The sequence below is a fragment of the Onychomys torridus genome, chromosome 18 (genome assembly GCF_903995425.1).
Source record: "Onychomys torridus chromosome 18, mOncTor1.1, whole genome shotgun sequence".
In the NCBI taxonomy this organism is placed as follows: Eukaryota; Metazoa; Chordata; class Mammalia; order Rodentia; family Cricetidae; genus Onychomys; species Onychomys torridus.
The window spans coordinates 38,739,720-38,763,322 of NC_050460.1; the positions used below are offsets into that span (position 1 = coordinate 38,739,720).

The 23,603-nt window shown below is 46.0% G+C and overlaps 1 protein-coding gene across 1 annotated transcript; it reads left to right on the forward strand.

Annotated features, from left to right (window-relative positions):
• Positions 1–9,318: 9,318 nt before the first annotated feature.
• Ecrg4 (ECRG4 augurin precursor) lies at positions 9,319–22,612 on the forward strand. Its single transcript, XM_036168232.1, has 4 exons — positions 9,319–9,701; positions 16,992–17,039; positions 18,352–18,509; positions 22,292–22,612. The coding sequence occupies exons 1-4, from the start codon at positions 9,623–9,625 to the stop codon at positions 22,451–22,453; spliced, it is 447 nt and encodes a 148-aa protein (XP_036024125.1). The 5' UTR covers positions 9,319–9,622; the 3' UTR covers positions 22,454–22,612.
• Positions 22,613–23,603: the final 991 nt, after the last annotated feature.

Consider the following 23,603-nt stretch of genomic DNA (forward strand, 5'->3'; position numbering starts at 1 on the left):
ACTCTGGAAAAAAAATAGAATTTTTATGGTTTTGTAGCATGTTTTCCCATAGTCTCCCAAAGTAGAGACATTATAAAATGCATCTAAAATCTAGGATGAACATTTGCTCAGGGCAGGACAGATGATTCATTTATCTTAAGTTCCCTAGCAATGTCCTGGACATCTAGATACCTTATAAATTCTTACAGAATTAAATGGAAAAACATGCTCTCGGCCTATTGAGAACACAAAAGCAATGGTGACCTCTACAGATGCAGCACTGGGGTAGAAATGGGAACAGATGGTTAAACCCTAGGATAAGGATGTATTGCCACAGAAGGATAATGGTCTGGAGTCACTGTGCCAAGGGACCGCAGTGCTCAGCCAGACCAAAGCTCTGATATGGGGCCATCAGTACAAGACTTTCCAAGCAAATCTGAGCTGTGAACATGGACAAAACATGAGCAGGAGCAGGGAATGTGTTTGTGGTTTGAATGCTCTGTGGTCCTTGGAATTTTATTGGATTTCTTTGGTTTGAAGTTCTCGTAACACTGCATTAAATTTCTCATTATCACAAAAATAAAACCATACCAAGAGTCTATGAAGACTAGATGATAACTAGGTGGAAGGCAAGTCTGACCCTCAAGGTTGTGTTCTGACATGTACCCCCTCATGTGTACTCACAATCACACACACGAATGTGTATACACACACACAAATATAAATATACACGACAACTTACCATATCCAGGAAGCTAGAGTCCATTATCATGAGCTACATAGCTTCACAAATGAAAACTACTGCTACCATGGGATTCAGATGTAGACCAGTTGTTAGGAGTATGTACCTGGCATGCATAAAGCCCCTGCGTTCCATTCCCAGCACTGTATGAAATAAGAGTGATGTACAACCTGTAATCCTGTAAGTCAGAAGATAGCGGCAGGAGGTTCAGATGTTTAAGGCCATCCTCGGGTACTTTGTGAGTTTGAAGCTATGGATAAAGCCTCTGCTGCCAAGCCGGATGACCTAAGGGTGACTCCCCAGAACCCTACAGTGGAAGTTAAGAACCAACTCCTGCAAGTTGTCCCCTGACCTTTACACATATCATGGACCCTCCCTGCTCTCCCCAGACAACAAATGGGAAGAAAATTCTACCAACAATGCTCATAGACCTCTTCATTCTGCTACAAGTTTCCATAGGGGTTTGCCTGGATGGACACTCCTGCTCCGTCCATTCCCGCCACACGACTCAAGCAGCCTCAGGCCCTTCATTCCTTGAGCTTCCATCTTCTGACGTTAGTGGGACGTGTTGCAGAGTCTTTAAGCTGTGAGACCTGGGGGTGGTCTTCACAGTGATTGGAGTGCGCCCTTGGAAGGATTGCAGTATCCTGCTTCCATGGCTTCCTGTTTGGTAATGTGACCACTCTCTCCTACACCTGCTCTTACCATTGCCATCTGCCAGGTGGGGACAGTTAACGTCAGCACAGCCTGTGCCTGTTTGGACTTCCAGACTCCAAAACTGTAAGCTAATAAATCTACTTTCTTTACAAAGTTAGCCTGCTTCAGGTCATTTATGATGGTAACAAAAACCAGACTGCTCTATTCCCTGTTGCTTTTTCTTCCTTCTGGTTAATTACCTCTCCCCACCTGCGTTCATCCTGTGTGCTTTCTTCCTAGGACTCTGTCTCACAGATGTTCCACAGGTACCCTGAGTCTGGAGCACTCAGACCAGAAAAGGGTGCAGTTCAGGCTACCTCTGGCCGCAGAACAAACCATCCTGAAGAGGGGCGTAAACAATGACAGCTCATCATTTCCCACAACTTCCCTGCATTGGGCTGGAAGATTTCCTCCTGGACTCAGCCCAGCAATGTCCTTAGCTGAGGCTTAGCTGGGGCAGAAGCACCCATGAGCCTGCTTTTGCTGTGTGGCGCCCTCTGGAAGGCCAGCGGGTCGTTTCACATGGTCGTTTCCTAAGGAGGGAGTGGGCCATTGGTGCTCAGGGCTGGGGCTGGGAGGTCTCAGCCTGTCATTTCTACCGCATCCTGTTCTCAGGGATGGCAGACTTTTTCTGTAATGACCAGACAGTATTTTAGCTTTGAGAGCCATGCAGCCTCTGTCCCGATACTCATCAGAACCAAATAGAACTGAAAACAGCCACAGGTGTACAGGTGGCAATAATTAAATTCATGAGCCTGGACACTCTAATAAATCTACTTACAGAAACAGGCAATGGGCTGGGTTACCTACGGGTCCTACTCTGGGTCAAAGTTGCCCCAAGGGCAGCCGAGAGTTGAGGAGACAAATGGTGCAAGTGTATCATAAGGACAGGACCTGATTGTGACTGTGTGCAACACAAGTACAGGGACTTAGGGCTAGAAAAAGGCAGAGGATCAGGCAGAGTCCACCCCAGTGCTGGGGGCTTAGAGTCTTGTAGACACACTGTGTTGCTGGAGATGGGGCTGGAAATGAGGGAGAGCTGACTTTATGCCCCTTTGGTATCTTAGCTCCAATAAGGGTGAAGGAGAGGCACCGTGTCCGAAAAGAAGCCTAGCCTGCCTCTGAGGCAGCTGTGTCCTCAGCTGCAAATGCCCTAACAACCCTGAGAGCTCGTGCATGCTGTAGAGGGAGGGTAGGCCCTGCACTGAGTGGGGGGAGGGTGGGCCCTGCACTGAGGGGCTGGACAGATGTGGTTTATGGGGGGTTTCTGTGCAGTCTCTTTCCTTCTGTGTGTGAACATTCTTGTTTGTGAAGTGCTAAGCCGTCAGGCTCGGGAAATCAGGGATTCCTTGGTTTGCCTGCCCCCTGTGGCTCTCCTGGTAACTATTAATACACATTTATGAATGAATAGATACCACCCACAACTTCATTATCATTAAAGAGGTTTAAAATGTAGATAAACAAAAACTGCTGTGTGATCCTGCTGCCACCCTCTTAGGGATTCACTGAAGAAATGTCTCCACCCGAAGACACGGATACACATATTCACAGCTGCTTTATTCATTAAAACCAAAATATAGGCATTAACTGGTGACTAGATAGATCAATTGTGCTTGTCCATATGGTGCTGTCACTAATAAATCTCATTTCAGAAGAAGGCATGACTGATACAGCATGGAAAAGTTTAAGAACATTATATACAAAGATATTAAATACAAGAGAGGACACACTGTGGTTCTGTTTGATGGGGTTCCAGAAGACATAAATTATATTGGTATAAAGCCGAAGTTGGGGGAACTACAAAGGGAACCAGGGACCCTTGAGGGGTGATGGAAGCATCTGGCTGCAATTGTGGTGATTGCAGCTGCCAACATTCATTGAGTCACATAGTTTAAGAATGCACAGTTGGTCACACTGCAGTTACACCTCAGTAATGTGACTGGAAAATGTAGCTGTGATTAGATAGAGTTTTCCAGCTTCTGACAGTAAATCTGCAGGTAGGTATCTCTTGCATGAACAGGGGGACTCTATAGACCCCCTCCAAGGACTTGTGTTTCCCAGACTGGGTTAGTGACTGGTGCTCAGGCTTCATCCTACAAGAAGGAAGAGAGACAGCTGTGTGATTACACAGGGTCATCATGTGGCTGTACCCTAAGACACCTGCCATTCTTGCCTTGTTGCAGGGGCTCCTCTGCTCCTTCACATAGAGAGAAGATGATAGAAAGAACCCTGTGACACACTCCTCAGCCTCTGGGGTTGGAGCATCTCCAGCAACTGGGGATACCCATCCCTTCCTTCTTTACCAGGCAACTCTCCAAGGATGAGAGACACTAGCTAGGTAGTAAATGGTGACTTAAGTAATTCAGTGTGTGTACCCCTAGGAGGCAGCTCCCACAAATGTGACATGAAAAATGACTGCCTCCCTCAGCGCTCAGTGGACACAGGGTACAGAAACAGAACAAGGACTAAATCTACTAAAGGCAGTTGCCAAGCCATTTAGAATGATTTAGAAGTCATATGCCATTCTGGACTGAATGGCATTGTAACCACCAACAGGAGAGAGCATTCCTGTGTTAATACCCTGGCTGAGATGCTTGGCAGCGTCTGAGATGGATAAAGATGTTTCAGTCTCAGTCCAGACCACGTTACAAGTAATGAAGTCTCTCCAAGATACTTCATAAGCCATCTAAAGGTTTTATAAATCTTTGTCACTCTTTCTTAAAACAATACTAATCTTATCTTTTGGAGTCCTTAGCATGAACATTCTTGGAAGGCTTTCAAACTGCTTGTAAAATGTAATCACAAGTTTTGTTTATGTATTGATTCCCAGTGGAAGGTCAGTCCTCTAAGGACAGAACCCAATCAGGCACTGGCATCATTGAGTGTGGGTCTGTGGTTCACACAAAAATACTGACTGGATTGATAAAGGTTTGCCTAGAAGGTAGAAACACAAGGTGAAAGTCAGCATCCTCAGATGCTGGGAAACTGCTGAGTGAGAGTCAAGCCTGGACCCTGGGAGTCCCTGTCTATAAATGGGGCTCTGTCTTACCTGGGGTTTAAACTGGAAATCATGTTGAATAAACAATTAGCTTTTAGACTTCAGGGACAGCCGTGGCCTCTTGTGGGTTCCTGGATGAGTATGGATGCACTTGATCTAAGTGATGTTGCCATCGCCCACCCTCCATGAGTAGTGGCAATTATACTAATGCATTAGCAAATTCACGGAAGTCTCCTGTTGTTTATCACTTCACCTTCCTCATTTTAGTCACTCACCATCAACCAAGACTCAAAAATATCATCTGAGAACTTCCAGAGATAAACAATGCATACTAATTGTACACCAATCTGACAAACTTCTGAGCCATCCTATCCCATCCAGACCAGGATGAGTCATCTCTGTCTAGTATATCCACATTGAATATGATACCCACACTTGTCAGCCATTTGGTAGCTGTCTGGGTGATACATTGACTATTGTGATACCTAAGAGCTTTTTAAAACCCTTATGTTACTTAATACAAGCCCTCAAAGTACAAAAGCAGCAATGTTGGCAAGTCAGCGATGCTGAAGAAGCCCTGAAGTATGTCCTGTAAGTGGTGGAGTTAGCCACAGTTATGCACAGAATATGCAGAGCCCCATGCTGTCTGTCTGACTGAGAGAACCATGTGAGTTTTCCACTGTGGTCCTCCATCTCTTGGAGGGAGGCATCCAGGGAAAACAGGATGAGGCTTCCTGGTGAGGAGAACTCTGCATCTCATCTGAAAACCATGCCGACCTGTTTTCAGAACTCTGGTTCAAATGTTGAATATTAAAGTGGAAGAGACTGGAAACTAGCTCCTGTCAGGCTTTCTTATTTCACCAAAGACTCTCACACAGAAAAGAGCTACTTCTCTGGAGCTGACAGACCGTCTCCAGGTCTCCTGGCCCTGGATTCTCACTCACACTCACTAAGGGGCCTGGTCCACTAATGAGATCTTGAGTACAGACACTAGCTGTACTGCTGGTAGATTCTGGACTCAAACACCAAGGGACCACATTGGTTAGTGAATTCTAGGTTTGGACACTAAGAGATCATATCGGCCCTTGGATCCCAGGTACAGACACACCCAGGGAGGATATCTGCCTGTGGGGTCCTGGACACAGACATTAAAGGCCAGGCCTGCTTGTGGGGCCCTGGGCACCTCTTCATGAGTACCATTCACAGAACCCTTATGTGAGCCTTCTACAATAAGGACTTTGTGTGCTTCGATATTTTTTTAGACTAAAGTGAACTTTCTCTCTCCCCACCTTTGGCTTCAGTTAGCTAGTTCAAATGGCAAAAGTTATTCAAAATTCCAGCGTGGAAACTGGCTTAACCAACAGGAAAGGGGTTTTTGAGGTCCCATCACTAAGCAGAAAGTTTAACACCAAGCTGGAGGATTGGCTTAGGCAGTTGCTAGGGCAGGTCTGTGGCAGGGCTCTTACCCCGCCCCCTCCAGTCCTGGATGCAGTGAGATATGATTGTACATCCCACATCCTTTTCTAGTATCAAATGGGTAAAACCGAAAGTGGAGTCATACCAAGTGATCTCATTTATCCAATACCTGAATAGTCTTGAACTGGTGCACTCTTAGGTAACAGGCATTTACTCTTCAGCTAGTCATAATGTGGCTCTGCACCGTGGTTAAAGAGAGACATTGGGGGGAATCAGGCTTCAAGGGACAAAAGAGAACTAAGACACACAGAGAAATCTACAGTAGAGCAGGAAGGGATCAGGGGGCACAGAAGGCTTGCGGGACCAGAAAAGGAAGGCTGCTCCAGCCTGAGGGGGAAGGGAGGATGAGCCTCTTGAGGAGGTAGCACCTGAGCTGGGTCTGGAAGCTTGGTGGGTATGGCAGGTTAAAGGAAGTGTGGCCTCTTTGATATCCTGCTGTTGATAAAGGAGCTCCCTGACCCTTCACTGGACCATCAGTCCTGTGGTTCTTAGAGCAATAGAACACAACGGAATTGATTTGTGCCCCTTTCCAGGTTAAGACTTAACAATCATGGCCACTTACTTCTCTTGACCTCTGAAGAAGTACCTGCTCTTGCAATACTCCTTCTGGGAGCCTAAAGCCACCAGGCATGAGGGCACCTCAATGGAGTCCAGCTCCATCATGCCACTGGACAGATGAATGGAGCTGTTCACCTCAGTCCCTCTGCTATCCAAGCAATGTAAGAGACCTCCATCAGCACTTCATGGAACAGGGGAACCACCTGGTTGAGCCCAACTCAGACTCCTGACCCACAGGACCAGGAAGCATAAAGAGTGTGGTGGTTCTAAATCACCATGTCTGGGGCCATTGCGAAAGGAGTGACAGATGCCTGTGGAGTAGGGTTCTGACGAGCAAAGACAAGGAAAGAATGCCAGCCCAAAGAGTGGTATTGGTACAGGTAGACCTATGAAGCTGTGAAGACACAGAGAGTAGATTGGTAAGTGAGCTAGGGGTTGCATGCAATTGCATATTCTATGGCTATGGGGTAGCCTATACTTTAAATTCATTAAAGTCCTATACTTTAATGAATATTTGTAAATGCATCCCAGAGAAGTCTGGTGTCTTGCTCTCTTAGGTCTGGTATAACAGCAGACTTGAAACTGGGTACCTCACAAGCAACAGAAGTTGGTAGCCCATAGTTCTCAGCGCCTGCACATCCCAGGTCAAGGCAACAGGACGCTGAAAGTCTACAGAGAACTTAACTTCTAGTTTATAGGTGGCACCTTCTCAAGCTGTCCCATGGTGATAGGACCTCACTGGAGGCTCTTTTATAAGGATATAACCACATCATCTCCTATAGACCCACCTCTATTACCCGGGGAACTAGAATTTCAATGTATGGCTTTTAGGGACACACATACATGCAGACCTAGGTCCTACATTCACATTACAACGTGGGGGGGGGGAGTTCATGGTGTACATCATTTCTTCATAAAGGAATTAGTAATTATCATTATTTTTATTAAGTCTTTTAAAAGATCTATTCCATGTGCATGTATATTTTTATGTCCATGCATGCATGTGTACCATAAGTGTGTCTGGTGCCTAAATAGCCAAAAGAGGGCATTGGATCCCCTGGAACTTAAGCCACAGGTGGTCATGAGCTGCTCTGCTAGAACTGAACTAGGGTTCCCTGCAAAAGAACAAGTATCCTTAACCTCGGAGCCATCCCTTTAGCCCTTTAAGGATTTTAGGGTGAACCTCATACATTGTACCATTTCTACCCACAAATCTGCCAGGCTGTTGTTGTAAAGGCTAAGGACATTGGAAGGTCACCCAATACCATTTCCTACAACTTACAAAACTGCAAATCCTGGAACAGAGCCTATTCCACAATCACATCTCTCTTGCCATCTTTCATGATGTGGTATCAGGTCACAATTGTGTTAGATTACGTCTCTGTCCTGTGTCCTGTGTCCCATAGAGCTTCCTTGTGGAGTGCTGAGCTGATGGCGCCCCACAGGGTAAGGGCATTTCCCCTGCTCCTGTGTCACTGCATCATTTGTGAACCAACAGTTAAGGCAGAAGTCTCTGCAGTGTTGTTCTGAAAGACACCTTGCTGGGCAGCACTTGAAAAGCCCAGCTGACAACGGCTGTAGGGGTGGATTGGCATCATTCCAGAACAACAGCTCCTGAGAGTCTGGCCTGGCCTGGAAGGGGATGCAGACCACAGGAGACAAGGCGCTGGGCACAGGACACACAGGCCAGGGAGAGTCCAGATGATAACAATGATGACCAATGTTTTTGACTGCTCCCAGCCTACGAGGCTCTCCACATTGACTTCTTACCTCAGTAGGGCAGATGCAGTCGTGTCCTCCACTTTACGGGTGCACATGGAGAAAAGCAAGTGACTTATCTAATGTTTGTGCAGAATGCAGAAAAATGGTGGAATCTAAAGCCTGCTCTTCACCGCTGTGCTCAGTCTACAGAGGGAGAAAAGATTCTCCTCCCCAAGGTCAAGGGAAGGCCAAGAAGACAGGTGAGCTTCAGAAGTTGAGTTTCTCCCTGTGCCCTCTGAGGCACACTCTCAGCATCCCTGAAAGCCTTAAAACATCCAGGTTGCTAGGCCTCACCCCAACACCTGCTAGATCCGACAACCGGCCGTGCACCAGCAAGGCCCTAAGTCTCTTACATCTGTGCCATCCAAATCAATATTTACGTAACACCCGGGTTCACCTTTCTCTTTTTTTCCTGTGCTGGCTCAACTTTGATTTTTTTTTCCCCCTGCTTGCAGGAGAAACCCTTCTGCATGACTAGGCGGTTTCCTAAGTGTCCTGGGACTAAGCAGCTCTCCTTAATTTAAAACTGAGAGTCTCTGTGAAGGAATGGAGCATTCTGCTGAGCTCAGGTCAGTTTTACTGGAGAAAGCATTTAAAGGCAATTTTCCAATCATTAGTTAAAATAGTTTGTCCTTGCTCCCTGAATCTGCTGCTGGGGTTAGAACCCAGGTCCTCTGCATGATGGTCAGGGCTTACCACTAAGTTCATCTCCACCCGGTCTTCGCTTATGTTGAGGACACCGATGGTTGTGTGGCCTCTTTTGATGATCAAGCCTGCTACTGAGACAGTGAGTGTCTTCTGCCTCCTTTCCCAACCACTCAAAAGTCCCAGAATGAGAGTGTGCACAGTGGACACAGGATCTTTGCTAACAGCTTTGCAAAAAACACTGGTCTCCTGAAGGCTTCTACATTGGAGCAGTTTAAGTTGAGATGTTTTCCTGAACTGCAGCTCAGAACCCAGATGTTTTTCAAAATATCATAAAGCGAGGCTCTGCGGGAGCCAACTTGAACTACAGCTCAGGAATTAAAGACATTCCAAAGACTGCTTTATAAGGCAAGGCCTGAGTCTGGAGCCAAGGGCCTGGGATGCTAAGGGAGAGGAATTGCTCCGTGGGGCGGGGGAGCCAGCATTCCTGTGTGCAGCCTTGTTGGTCTGTGCGTGGCATCTGGCTTGCTGCCCTCGTCCCTTTGGCCACGCAGCTCCCTGCTCTCAGCGTTTCTCGGCAGACCCATAGGACAGTGTGCCTTGGTGGCGCTGAACTGCAGATTGGCTGGCAGCCCGCTGGCTTGTTGCCCACCTGGTGGGTCCCGCCCCCGGCACGGATACCCGGAGCTCTCTCGTGGCGCCTGCTTCCCTGAGTCCGGGTCTCCCGCTCCGGTCGTCCCCCAGACACTTTGCTGCGCCCTGGCGCCATGGCCACCTCATCTGCGAGGCCTTCGGTCCTGGCCCTGGCCGGGCTGGCACTGCTCATTCTGCTGTGCCTGGGTCCAGGTGAGTAGCAGATGCCTGGCGGAGAGTGCTGAGGGCGCTGGGGAAGAAGGTTGGAAATGGGGTGCTGCTTGCCTGTATTTGATCCCTCTCTTAGCCTGGACTGGACCGAGAAGACATAGAGGAAACAGGTCTAAGATTTTACACTCGCGTGAACCCCAAATGGTGCACTTGGGCAGGCAGTAAGGGTATCAATTTCGAAGGGAGCACTGTCGACTGAGGGGCAACCTTGGACAAATGGAATAGGGATTCGAAGGACCTACAAGAAGCGCTAACTCAGGGATGGTGGAGGCAGGACAAGCTACTCTCTTTCTCCTTCCAGGCAGCCTGGGGCAGCAGAGCTGGTGGTGTTCCAGGCTGCAAAGCTGGGCTGGGGTCTGATGTTTTAGACAGGGCAGGCGCCAGCCTTTAAAGTTGAGTGATGCTTAACTTCTTTTACTACATTTAGCTGAATTAGCTGAAACGTCTGAAAAATCCCCAGTTCTTTTTCCATTAAAAGCACATTCGCAGCTCACCCGAAAGGAACCGCTTTAATGGATGCTCAGGATTTTCTACCCAAAACTCCACAGACTCTGAAACTGCAAAGGTGTCTTTTGTGTGACCCTTCAGAGGTCACAAATGAGCCTCCCTGTCCCCCCACACTCCCACACCTCCACCCCCTCGCCCCCACCCTGTGCATAGGAGCGCCTTTGAGGTTTATAGTCTGGGAGGCAGCAGCGTGACCCTAGATTTACTGCCAAGAGAACAGTAGTTGGAAGACTAAATTATTTGCCCAGCACCTTAGACTGGAGTTTGTCCCAGTACGAAGGGATATCGTTGGGCATTGCCAAAGGCAAATGAAGACACTCCATTTCTCTGTTGCTTCAGTTTTGCTTTCTCAGAGCAGGCACAGTAAACCAAACTCCAGGGTGAGGGGAGGTAGGGCACTGCAGGAGGGACCATGAGAATAAAGGGGAGCTTGTTGTAGTTGAAGGATTACTGTTGTGAATCTCAGCACTATGTAGGCTCTTGTGAGCTAGCCTTGTGAACACGGGCTACAGGCCATTCCTTTTCAGCACTCATATTTTACTGAGTTAATGCCGAGAAGTGAGTGACTAGGATCAGTTACAGCATCAGAATCGTTGAACTGAAATGCGAACTTTTTACAATGAAAGATGAAAATACATTGAATCTCAAAGATGACACCCCCCCCCCTCTTATTTTACGTGTGTGTCTGTGCACCTCATGCCTGCAGTGCCTGCGGAGGCCAGAAGGAGTTGTTGTAACCCCTGGACCAGGAGAGACAGAAGGTTGCAAGCTGCCCTGTAGATGTAGAAATCAAACCAGGGTCCTCGGGAAGAGCAGCCAGTGTTCTTAACAGAGGAGCCGTCTCTCCATTCCCCAAACACAACTCTTTATGACATCCAAGCACATTTCTTGGAGAGACTGATCACAGCCCCCTCCCCTCTTGATCTGCTTGTTAGGAGTTTTCACCTTTAGAGGAGATATCTTGAGACTCTGAAGGTGCCCAGTACCCTGTGCATTCAAATCCGGGTAGCCAGGTTTGATACATGCATGGCTGCTTTTCATCACCGCCTGGAAATGGCAGCTGGGGATGTCGTAGCAAAGGAGCCACGGTTTTTCTTTTGTCCTTTACTCCTTTCCTCAAGCCGACTTAGTGTGGTGTCCAATTATATGTATTAATATATAGCCTAGGGTACAGAGGTTGGTGTAACCACGGCATTCATAATTCATGGCATGGGACCTTTCCAAGGCTTTCAGTTTGCACAGCTGAGATTCACCCTGGTGGAGCCTTCGCTCCCGAAGCAGATAGGACTCACACTTGCAAGAAATTGCAGGCTTTGCACTATCGCGCCTCTTTTCAGCATCAGGGCCACAGCTCATTCATTAATTGTTAAGCACTACCACAGAAGACAAACAGATGGAGGGTGGTGCTTAATTCCGTGCCTGCTGCCCCTGTGACTTGTTAAAGACTGACAAATGTTAAGATATTCATGAACGCTAATGTTAGAGTCGAGAATGTACCCGTGTGCCTTGGCAAGTAATTTCATAGATTTCCTCACTGGCTTTTCAGGTGGGGAGGGAAGGACAGCATTCAGCATCAGTCCCACCTTATCTGTTTACGTCATCATCTCTCCAGCAGCCCAGCCAGGCCTCAATGGTGTTGCTTGACATTCCGATGCCTCAAGTGATTCTCAATGGGGAATCTTCCGCGGCCGATCGCCCCATCCTCACCTGGTGGCCCCAGGCATTGGAAATATTACTCTCTACCTTAGTCACTTTTCTGTTGCTATGATAAATGAGCAAGAGAACTTATAAAATAAAACGTCCAGAGCTTACAGGTACAGAGGGTTAGAGTCAGTGGTGGAACATTGAAGGCATGGCTGCAGGAAGAGCTGAGAAGGAACATTTCAAAGCACAAGCAGGAAGCAGAGGGTTTCCTTTCTCTGGGTTCCCAGCGACCTTCCCCAACTGCAGAGAAGTGGCCCTGACCAGAACAGTGACAAAGCGGAGAGGGGACAGTTATTTCTTGATAGATGCTGTCTGTTATGACTGCACTGGACACAGTTGCTGTTTTGAAACAACCACATCACCAGAGGCAACCTGCACGCAGACCACAGAGGCCACTCTACTCTGATGCCTGCTATACCAACTCCTTAGCTCCCTGCCCACTATATACCAGCTCCCCTGAGCTAGACGTTAGGACACTATGTTATCCTGACATCTGTCCCTCATCCCTACAGATTCTTCTCAAGGTGTTTCCAGGCTATCATTCTCTAAAATTAGGATGGTCATACATTAGCCTCCAAGCTGGGGCATTTCTGAAAATGAAAAGAGGTGTTGTAAACCAAGACTGTCCTAGAACAGCCCAGAAAGTGTTGCCACCACACCCATAAGACCATTGGGGAGGCACTTGAGTAAGTTCTAGCATTTTCTCTACTCCATCCCAGAACATGGGCTAGGCCCTTTAGATCAGTGGTTCTCAACCTGTGGTTCATGTCCCTATTGGGGGTCTCATATCAGAAATGCTGCATACTAGATATTTACATTATGATTCATAACAGAAGAAAAATTACAGTTATGAAGTATCAACAAAATAATTTTATGGTTGGAGGTCACTGCAACATGAAGAACTGTATTAAAGGGTCACAGCCTTAGGAAGGTTGAAAACAATTGCTCTAGATGGTACTGCTATACTGGCAGTCAGCAGGCAACATTCATATCCATGCTAAAGGAGGCTAGGAGGTGAGGCTCCGTGCGTGGATTGTGCATAGTGTGAGTAATGTGTACCCAGAAACGAGGTGAGCATTAGGTGCACTAGCATACACACACACACACACACACACACACACACACACACAGCCACACACACACAGAACTATGCATACACAGAACCATATACACACACAAAACCACACAGACAACCACACAGATACAAACACACAGCTACACACACACACAGAACCACACATACACAGAACCATATACACACAGCCACACACACACAAAACCACACAGACAACCACACAGATTCAAACACACACACACACACACACACACACACACACACACACACACACACAATCACAGGTACACCCCAGTAGAACAACCAGGTGCTGACTCTTGGCTTTGAATATTGACTTTTTCCCCCTCCTCAATAACATAGTAAATCATTTATGCAAGAGTTCTTACTAAAAAAAGTCTTTTTCCAGCCTTATAATGTGTTATTGACAAACACAGTACAGATTTTTAGTTGTTTTGCAGCGCTGAGGATTGATCCCAGGACTCATCATGCTGAATGAATGTTCACTGAGCTACACTCAGAACCCCAAATAAACATTCTTTGTTTTCTTTTTCTTTTTTAGTATTGAAATTAAATAGAGTAATGGGTTTCATTATGCCCATTTCTTACATACTTTGGTCCTCTTCTCCTGTTCTTTCCCTACCCCAACCCTATCCTTCCACTCTGCAGTCAACCCCTTCCTACTTCCTTATCACAAGATACATCTTCTATTATAGTGGTGGTTTGGATGAGAATGACTATCATAGGCTCATATGTTTGAATGCTTGGTCCCCAGTTGGGAGAACTGTTTGGGTGAGGAAGACCAGCTCCCTCTTTTTCCCCCGGGGTACTCTCGAGCAGGGAGAAATGAGGAATATGTAGATAGAAATATGGAGGAGAGAGACAGATATAAGCACAGGCTAACTCGGCAAAGCCTGAGTCAAAACCCACCAGCCCCTTCTGTCTATACCAAAGGGCTTTTAAAGGAATGCCAAGGGGTGGCACAAAAGACTTCCCCCCAACACAGCCAAATGCAGACCATCCCAGAAACCTGGTGACCATGCACGTGGTCAAGTCATCCCCTAATGCAGCCCTGCTGTGTAAAGGAAGCTCAGCTCTCGCTAGAAAACTCCCACATATGGGGAGGATTAGGAAGTGTGGCCTTGTTGAAGGAGGTGTATCACTGAGGGTGGGCTTTGAGGTTTCAAAAGCCCAGGGTATTCCCAGTAAGTTCTTTTATTCTGCCTCTTGCTTGAGCATTAGATGTGAGCTCCCAACTAGTGCTCCAACACCATGCCTTCCTGCCTGCTGCCATGCTCCCTGCCATGATGGCCACAGACTCACTCTCTGAAACTGTCAGCTCCACCAAATGATTTCGTTTCTAAGTTGCCATGGTCATGGTATTTAGTCCCAGCAATAAAAAAGTAACTAAGACAAGTACCCTTCCACCTTTTAAATTTTCTTCCTGCCCTCTCATGGTCCCCTCTCTAGCTTTATGACTTACACCCAATCTGTATACATGCATGTATCTCTCTCTCTCTCTCTCTCTCTCTCTCTCTCTCTCTCTCTCTCTCACACACACACACACACACACACACACACACACACACACACTAACATTTGAGATCTGCATGAGAAAGAGTGTGGTATTTGTCCTTTCAGTGTCCTGGTTAGCATTAACTGTCAGTGTGGCACAGCCTAGAATCACTGAAAAGTAGAGTCTCAATCGTCTTTATCAGCTTGCACTGAGGTCGTGTCTGTGATGTATTATCTTGATTAATAATGAACATAGGAGGGTCCAGTCCATCCTGAGCAGTGACATTTCCTACGCAGGTGGTTCTGGGCTGTATAACCAAGCTAGCTGAGCACAACCCTGAGTGAGCAAGCCAGAGAGTGAGCCAGCAAATGGTGTTCCTCCATGGTTCCTGCCTTCAGGTTCTTACCCTGACTGTTGATTTCCCTTAGTGATGAAATGTGAACTGGAAATGTAAGCCAAATAAACCCTTTCCTCCCTAAGTTTCTTTTGGACATAGTGTTTTATCATTGCAAAAGGAATCAAACCAGAATACACAATCTGGCTTATTGTACTTAGCATTAATGATCTCCAGTCTTATCTGAAGATAAGACTTTTTTTTTTTTTCAGAAAATGAGGTGATTTAATTTTTCTTTATGGTTGCATAACATTCCATTGTGTTTCTATACCAGTTTTTTTTACCCATTTACTTGAGATTGGGTATCTAGGCTGGTTCTCTTTCTCAGCTATTATGAATCATGTAGCAATAAATGTGAGTGTGCAAGTATCTTGGTGCATTTCAAAAGTACATTCACCCTCCTTATCCATGAGGGAACTACCAATGAACACGGAAGTAGTTCCATCCCACCTCAGTGAGAATGGCCGTCATTGAGAGAAGACATGGTAGGGCATGCAGGGCAGGATGTAAGGAAGCAGGAATCTTTATTTGCTACTGACTGGTGGGAATGGAAATCAGTACAGCTGCTCTGGAAATCAGTGTGGACGTTTCTCAGAAAACTAGAAATAGAACTATTATTATATGACCTATTTACACCACTTGTGGGTGTGTACTCAAAGCAAGTTCTTATTCTTGTTCAGGCCATTTTTGCAGATGTAAGCACAAGTTCATCCTTTTCCCAGAAACCCTGGACTGAGAGGTTAAGAACCCTGCTGGGAAAACAGCACTACTACCATGATGTGCCTTTCTCCATCATGAGTCCCCTTGGCAGTTCCAGACCCCCAGTAGATGCTCTGTTTCCTACTTAGCACGCTGGGGGTGTTTTCCCCGGGAGCATTGGGTCCACCCTTCATGAGATCAGGCCTGTGTGCAACTCTTAGGGACCAGCTCAGTGAATGGAGGGTGTTCTTTCAGGCTAGACGCTTTATTTCCCACCAACTTAGCAGGCCAATTAGTTTTACTCTTTTAAGACTGAGTATATTTACAGTCAGTGTCCCACCCCCCCCCCAATAAAGCTTGAATGGAGAACAATCAGAGCAAGTTGCAAAAAGTGTGTAGCTATTTTCAAGACCCACGAGTGGCATGTTCCCAAGCTTGCTATACAAGCCTCATCTCTGCCTGGTTCTGTCTCATGAGGCTTTCCAGACTGTATGTATCTGCATTATGCAATGTAGAGTCTCTCCTGAGTCCAGTGTGAAACCATTTTAAGATCCTTAACAAATCACACTTGCAAAAGTTGTCTTAGTTGGAGTTTCTATTGTTGTGAAGACGCACCATGACCACAGCAACTCTTACGAAGGAAAATATTTCATTGGGGCTGACTTACAGTTCAGAGGCTTAGTCCATTATCATCTTGGTAGGAAGCATGACAGCATGCAGGCAGACATGGTGCTGGAGAAGGAGCTGAGATTTTTACATCTAGATCGGCAGACAGCAAGGAGAGAGTGCCACACTGGGCCTGGCTTGAGCATCTGAGACTTTAAAGCCTGCCTCCACAGTGACAAACTTCCTCCAATAAAGCCACAGCCACTCCAACATGGTCACACCTCCTAATGATACCACTCCCTGTGAGCCTATGGGGGCCATTTTTGTTCAAACCACTACAAAGACCCTGCATACAAACAAGCTTACCTCTAAAATTCCCAAGGGGTTATTCCCAAGGGATTATGAACACAGGGGCACTATAGGACCTATTACATCATGAGGATAATGTTTGCTGGGTGATGCATGTGATAAGCAGCTACCCTCATGGTAAGGCATCAGGACTGTAACTACAATGCTGTGTTCCAAAGGAGCAGCTTGAGAAGCATTGTTCCTATCATACATGGCCACTGGCATCAGTATTAGGCCCAGACACCTTGTATTGTTTTTCTTGTGTGGCAACTATTCAAAAATCTATTTAGATACTTTAATACAGATCTGTTAACTCAGTGCAGGGGTCCGAGGTTCTTATTTCCAACTCTGATTTTTGCACTCAACAAAGTACAATAATTCCAGGAGTGATGGGCTCTGAAACCACTTTCTGTTTTGGTTATGTAGGTGGCATAAGTGGAAACAAACTCAAACGAATGCTCCAGAAACGAGAAGGTGAGTCGTCCTCAAGTGGGTAAAGGGTGTGTTCACGCCTAACTGCAAGGAATGGAATGGCAGTGGCAAATGGGTCCCCAGAGTTCTTGTGCTTGGAATATCAGAAAGTGTCTGCTCTGTAAAAGGCTTGCAGATCTGAAGGACTCATTCTGTGGGTATGTGGTGTGGCATTCTGCTAGATAAATACCATTGCCAGTAAATGTTTGTCAGTTGCTTTTCTGAAAGTTGTCAGTGTGGACTCAGAAACAGTGGGACCATGTTAATCAAGTGCTGATTATTTTAGACTATTGAAACACATCCAAGCTGGGGACACAAACCCTACCTGGTGGGGTAGTTACAGAGTAGCATTGTTAGTACTCTGCCTATCCAATCAGCTATTAGGAAGAGGCATTCCCAATGGGGAATCTTTTCTATTACTAACTTCTACTGGAAAAAGAAAAAAGAAAACTCCCCACTTAAGTGGTAGACAGCAACAAGGAGACATAGAAGTAAAACATTCTGGAAATCACAAACTGTGGGCGCTCAGTCAACTGTTATCAGTTAGGTCAAATGGATCCATGGTGCTGTCTAGTGAACAGCCTTTCTCCTCTCTTCATCTCCTTCTATAAAACTGGGTGTCACAGAGATTAGAAAACGTGAGCCACGTTTCCCGTGTGATCATTACTCACTCCTGCTTCTCCCTGGTAGCTTACAGTGGGGCCTAAAGAGGTAGCAGAGTGGGGATGTTGGATAACAAGCAGGCACAGGAGAGTAAGTTCTATAATGTGCTGCATCACAGCAGGGTGGCTGCAGCTCCGAGCCATCCGCCACACATTTTATGAACTAGAAAAGACCTGAAAGCTTCCCAGCATGAAGAAATGATAAACATTTCAGGCGAGGGAAATGCCAGTTAATCCCGTTTGATCCTTGCGTGTGTATAACATAAATATGTACAATTTACTATGTGTCAGCTCAAAACACAGAAGTAGTTAAACCACATTAAAATTCTAATAATAGCCTGGGGCTGGAGAAACGCTCAATAGTTGAGAGCACTGGTTGTTGTTTTAGAGGGTCAGGGTTTGATTCCCACCACCCACCTGGTGGTTCACAACCGTCTACAACTCTAGTTCAGAGGGTCTGGTGCCCTCTTCTGGCCTTTGGGGGCACTGCCTATGCATGGTGCACAGATACACATGCAGACAAAACACCCATACATATAAAATTTAAAAAAAAAAAAACTTTAAAAACTCAGGAAGAAAAATTCCAATAGTAAAGAGAATATTATTTTCAAAACAGAAATCCTTGTTTGTCTTTTGGACACTAATCTTTTCAGAACCTGCCCCGGCCAAGACCAATGTGGCTGTGTCTGAGCACACAGCAAAGGAATTCCTGGGTGGCCTGAAGCGTGCCAAGAGGCAGCTGTGGGACCGCACTCGGCCTGAGGTGCAGCAGTGGTACCAGCAGTTCCTGTACATGGGCTTTGATGAGGCGGTGGGTATACTTTCCTCCTGGGGTAGGGGCCAGGCCTGGACACTACAGGGTGGGCTGTGGGAGACAGAGGCCTGGCCTGGGAAGAGGACCTGGGAAGTTAAGCGTTGATTCTTAGTTTAGTCTGTTTTCTGTTGCTCTATCAAAATGTCTGAGGTGAAGAACTTTTAAGAGTTCATTTTCAGCTTGTGGTTCTGAAGGTCTAAGAATATGAAGTCACTGTATACTGGCTGTAGTGAGAATATCATGGCAAAGAGTGTCACAATAGCAGGAGCATGTGTTAAGAAACAGTCATATATAAACCAAGAAGGAAGCCTGAATTTTCTTTATTCATTTGTCTGTATCCATTCATTCATTCATTCATTCATTCATTTATTGAGACAGGGTCTCATATAGCCTAGCCTTTCCTCAAACTCACTATGTAGCCAAGGCAGACCTTGAACTCCCAAATGCTGATGTTTATAGGTGTGCATCAGGAAACCCACTGACTTTGCTTTATGATTGCCAACTTTTGAGAAAACTCACCCACTCTGAGAGGCCACAGCCTTCCAAAAGGTAAAGCCCTCATGACCTGATTACTTTGCACCAGGGCCTCATCTCTTAAAGCTCCCAGCTCTTCAGCAATGCCCCAATGGGGGCCAAGCTTCTAGCAATGAACCTTAGGAGTGCACAAACCATAGCCAAGTCACAGCAGTTTTTATTCTGAATGTCTGAGCCCACTCTACACTGCAGGCTAGCCAGCCATGGGGGAGAAGGAGTCCAGGCAATCTATGAGCCAGATAGCTGCATCTCAGATTCCTGATGAAGCTCCTTTTCCAGAAATGCCTCCAGCCCTTCTGTCCAGTTCCACCTGGACATCCTCCAAACAATTCACATAAACATGGTCATCTTTGCCCAGAAATGGCTGAAGCTACAAGATGGGTATACGGACTCCGGAAGATCATGAGAAGAGACTTAAAATGACTTTTACAGAGAGGTGGTTCTTGCAGATGGTTAGGGGAAATTTCCGCAGCTCGTGTGGGTGGGGCAGCACCAGTGGGCAACGTTGGTAAGTTAACAGAGGAGACTGTTCAAAGGCACATATTGTCATCTTGGCTACAGGAACAGGTAAGAAGGCAGCAGGTCAGGCACTCTAGCTAGACTCGCTGGAGACTGTCTGCAGAGTGACTGAGGCGTCCAGGGTAGACCGCTTAGCCTGCCTCCCAGGGAACATCAGCCACCAGCTAGCTGAACATGTTTTCCTAAACAGACACATTCTGTGCTGGGTAGGAAAGCTTCCTTTCTAACGTAGTACGGAATGAAGCATGTGGCTGCAGCATCCTTTCCTTCCCATTCCCAGCTTCTGCATATATCTGTCAGTCCCTAAATGTCCCTTTGCTACATAAAAATAAGTCTTCTTTTGCTGTGCAAGTAGCCACCTACTTAAGCCAAACTCGATGTCAGACGTGACTCAAAGTACTTAAAGAAAGGACTCTCTTTAACAATTTCCCCAACTCAAGGGACATTGCTATGTGTCAACTTCCTTAGGTCCATATTCTGCCTGGTGGAGTTACTAGGAAACTCACAGTGAAGGGTCCTTATGATAGTACAGTTACACATCCCCAGAAGTCCTGAGGGGGAGTACCCATGTTCTAGAGTCATTGGCAGCATCTTGTGTTTGGGACATTTAAGTGCATATATTTTATTTATTTGGTAGATGAAAATAACATATAATCTTTTAGTGGTCTTATCTCTTTGATAACTACCATTAAATAGTTAAAAATTTTAACATGGGTAAATTACTAAAATATAATGTATGGTAACAAAACCAATAAAAGGTGAGGATTGAAGAAGGCTGTAATGATTAAGCTTGCATAAAAAGATCACAAGAAGCTGGGTGGTGGTGGCACACGCCTGTAATCCCAGCACTTGGGAGGCAGAGTCAGGCGGATTTGTGAGTTCGAGGCCAGCCTGGTCTGCAGAGCAAGATCCAGGAAAGGCGCAAAGCTACACAGAGAAACCCTATCTCAAAAAACCAAAAAGAAAAAAAAAATCACAAGAAACTATATTCAAATGCCGTGAGTGGAGTGGTGGTCTTTGACACTGGAATGGCACTATCCCTCTTTATCTTGGCCCTTGAATGTTCAAATCTGAACCTGTCTTATTTTTATACTCATAAAAAATTCTTAAAGCAGTTTTAAAATAACACATTTGAAGCCAAAACCTCAAGCCTTATTAAACAGGAAAACAGAGGCAGTAAGATTAATTTCCTCTGACCCCCAAAATGTAGCATTGAGAAAAGTCTAGGCTAAAGACACAGGGAGGTAAAAGTACCTGCTTCCTTGGGGAAGAGATTTTGGAGTGGCTCTGAAGATGAGGATCTTGGGCAGCAAACAGATGAGGAATCAGAATCAGCGGCCCAGGAGGGGCCTATCACTAACCCAAAGTGGGTGGCCATTGGTCTCCAGCGCCCCAGGGTATGGTCCAGCCTAGGGTTCCCAGCCTCACAAGGTCCTCAGCCTATGGTAAGTTGGAGTCACTACCAACTAAAATGTCTCCAGTAAAACTACCTTACCACCCTCCTAGCTCAGACCCATCATCAGGGGCCACCTGGGAGCCCCGACTCACTGCAGCACCCTGGAGGGGCTCATCCCACACAGCACTGGCCTGGGAAAAGATCCAAATCCAGAATCCACAGTGGTTCCTACTGAATGCACATTGCCTTCACATTATCCTGATACAAAGATTAAAAAAAAAATGCAAGTTGGAATTGGTCCATATTTAGTGTTCCCTGGCCATCCTGCTAAAACGAAAATAGATTCCTGAGACCCAACCACTAGGAAAGTCAGCCCAGGAGGCTGGCATGGTGCCAGTGAATCTGTATTTTTCTCCCAGTCTCAGTGGTGTTCTGGTGCAGGGTGTCACAGCCACAGCCACAGCCAGCATGCTCCTATTTCCAATCTGTCTTTGCTATGTCCTCAATGTCACATCCTCACACTAGATCAACGCGTGCAAGATGTCATCGAAATTCATCTTGCACACTCACCATCACTGCAGGAATATTCTTCTCCCCTGTGAAAAGGCAATCCACAGCAAAGAGCAGTTGCTAGAAGAGGTCCTACTAATCGCTGGTCCTTCTCTTTGTCTTTTTATTTTTATGAACAGTAGCTGTCTCCTTTCATAATTATCTCCAATAGACTCCAGATTTCTTTGAAGCCCAGACTCCTTATCTTGCTTTGGGTATCCTCTGGTGCCTGCCCAAGGCCTGACACCCATTTCCCATTTCACAGTCTTACACAGTGAACATTTGTGCCCATGCACATGCAAACCAGGAACACAATTGTGCACACCCCCTGAGGTGTCCCAGATGCTATGCCCCAGAGCTTAAGGTGCCAATAGTTGATTTGATTCATATGATGGGCCAGGCACAGGAATAGGCCAGGAGGATAAGGCATCTGCCATAATAATGTGGACGATGCCTCAAGGTCAGCCAAGTTCTTACCACATTTGACAGACACGTGTTTTATTTACCTTATAAAGAGAAAAAAGCTCAGGCGTATGGTGGATAAAGAATTGGCATGGTAGAGATTATCACAAGTACAGGCATAGATTCCTTTGGGGAGGTAGCTCACCTGGTATCCTAAGGTTGAATTGACCTGTGAACAAAATATTATCACAAGCAGCTGTCATAACACTGGTTGTCAATCACTGAAGAAAAGCCACTTAGAGAAAAGTTATGTTTTCCATGTGTTTTTAGGGGAGTGTGTGTCTTTAAATCCATCCTTCATCATTCTCTTCTCTTCCAGAAATTTGAAGATGATGTCAACTATTGGCTAAACAGAAATCGAAATGGACATGACTACTATGGTGACTACTATCACCGTCATTACGATGAAGATGCAGCCATTGGTCCCCGCAGCCCGGAAAGCTTTAGGCATGGAGCCAGCGTCAACTATGACGACTATTAATTTAACCTCCCTTGCTGAGGTGCCACAGAGCGTGTGCCTTGCTTCAGTAGGCCTTCTCCACCCACACTGTGTGAACACTAAGGGCTAAAGGAAGGAATATAAGTGCCTTTTACATTTCATGCATGCGCTTAACAATGTGTCAGTTAAAAATAGAAATAAAAGCACTTTTGAAAAAGAGAAGTATCAGAATTCACTTGGGAGAAAATTGAGCCATGACAATTCTAATTGCCTCTATGTTTGAAGTTGGCACACCATCTAAGGGCCTCTATAGTTCCTTCTAGGAATCCTGTCAGCATCCAGGCAGGGCAGGAGTAAAAGCCAGGGGTCTCTTGTTTGTTAAAATGCAGTCTGTGCTATATGCAAAATATTGATTCAGCAGGAAAATCCAGTTGGCAATGACTTTTAGTTTTGGACACAACTTGAAGAACTCTAATCACCGGACAGGCAGTGTGTGTGTGGGGGCTTTCTCTGCTCCGGGCTGCAGCCCAGAGTAGGGCCTTTCCAGCATACCATGCAGGAAAGAAAAGGACGTAAAATGACTTGAAGTTTAGCACATCTCAGAATCATGCTCACCTAATTTTTTTAAATGTGCTTTAATCAACAAAGAAGGACTTTAAAAAAAAATTACTTCCCCCTGAAACAACCTGAGTGAAGGAAAGAAGTGGGGTTGGGATGAGGAAAGAATATGAAGGCTGGTGACGGGAGCCAGGTGGTCCAGCCTGTGCTACACCCAAAGGCCGATAGGAGATGGGATGTACGGGCAAGGACAGCATGGAAAGAGGCCTCTCAGTTGTATTTTGGTGTATTGCACAACACTCTCTGACATCCTAATGAAAATGGGTTACTCTTTTCCTAAAAACTATATGCCATTTTTGCATATCATCTCTGGAATACTCTGACAGACAAGATCTAGGCAGTAAATTACCTCTACTTAGCAGAGAGTCGCCTTCAGGATGCAGTGTTTCTGAGAAGTCATCCATGAAGGCTCTTCTTGGGAAACATGACTTCTGCACATCAAAAGTATGATAAATATGCAAGCCATAAAATTTCCCATGTAAAACTGAATGTGGTAGCTCCTGTCTGTAATCCCAGCACTTGTGAAGCTGAGTCACAAAGGTGGCCTGAGTCCAAACAGTGTGAGAAGCTATCT

Bases quoted from the DNA above. Each gene is read 5' to 3' on its own strand.
- Ecrg4 (XM_036168232.1), top strand. From the start codon at position 9,623: ATGGCCACCTCATCTGCGAGGCCTTCGGTCCTGGCCCTGGCCGGGCTG. The intron at 17,040-18,351 runs GTGAGTCGTCCT...TAATCTTTTCAG, and splicing joins AATGCTCCAGAAACGAGAAG to AACCTGCCCCGGCCAAGACC. The intron at 18,510-22,291 runs GTGGGTATACTT...CTTCTCTTCCAG, and splicing joins ACATGGGCTTTGATGAGGCG to AAATTTGAAGATGATGTCAA.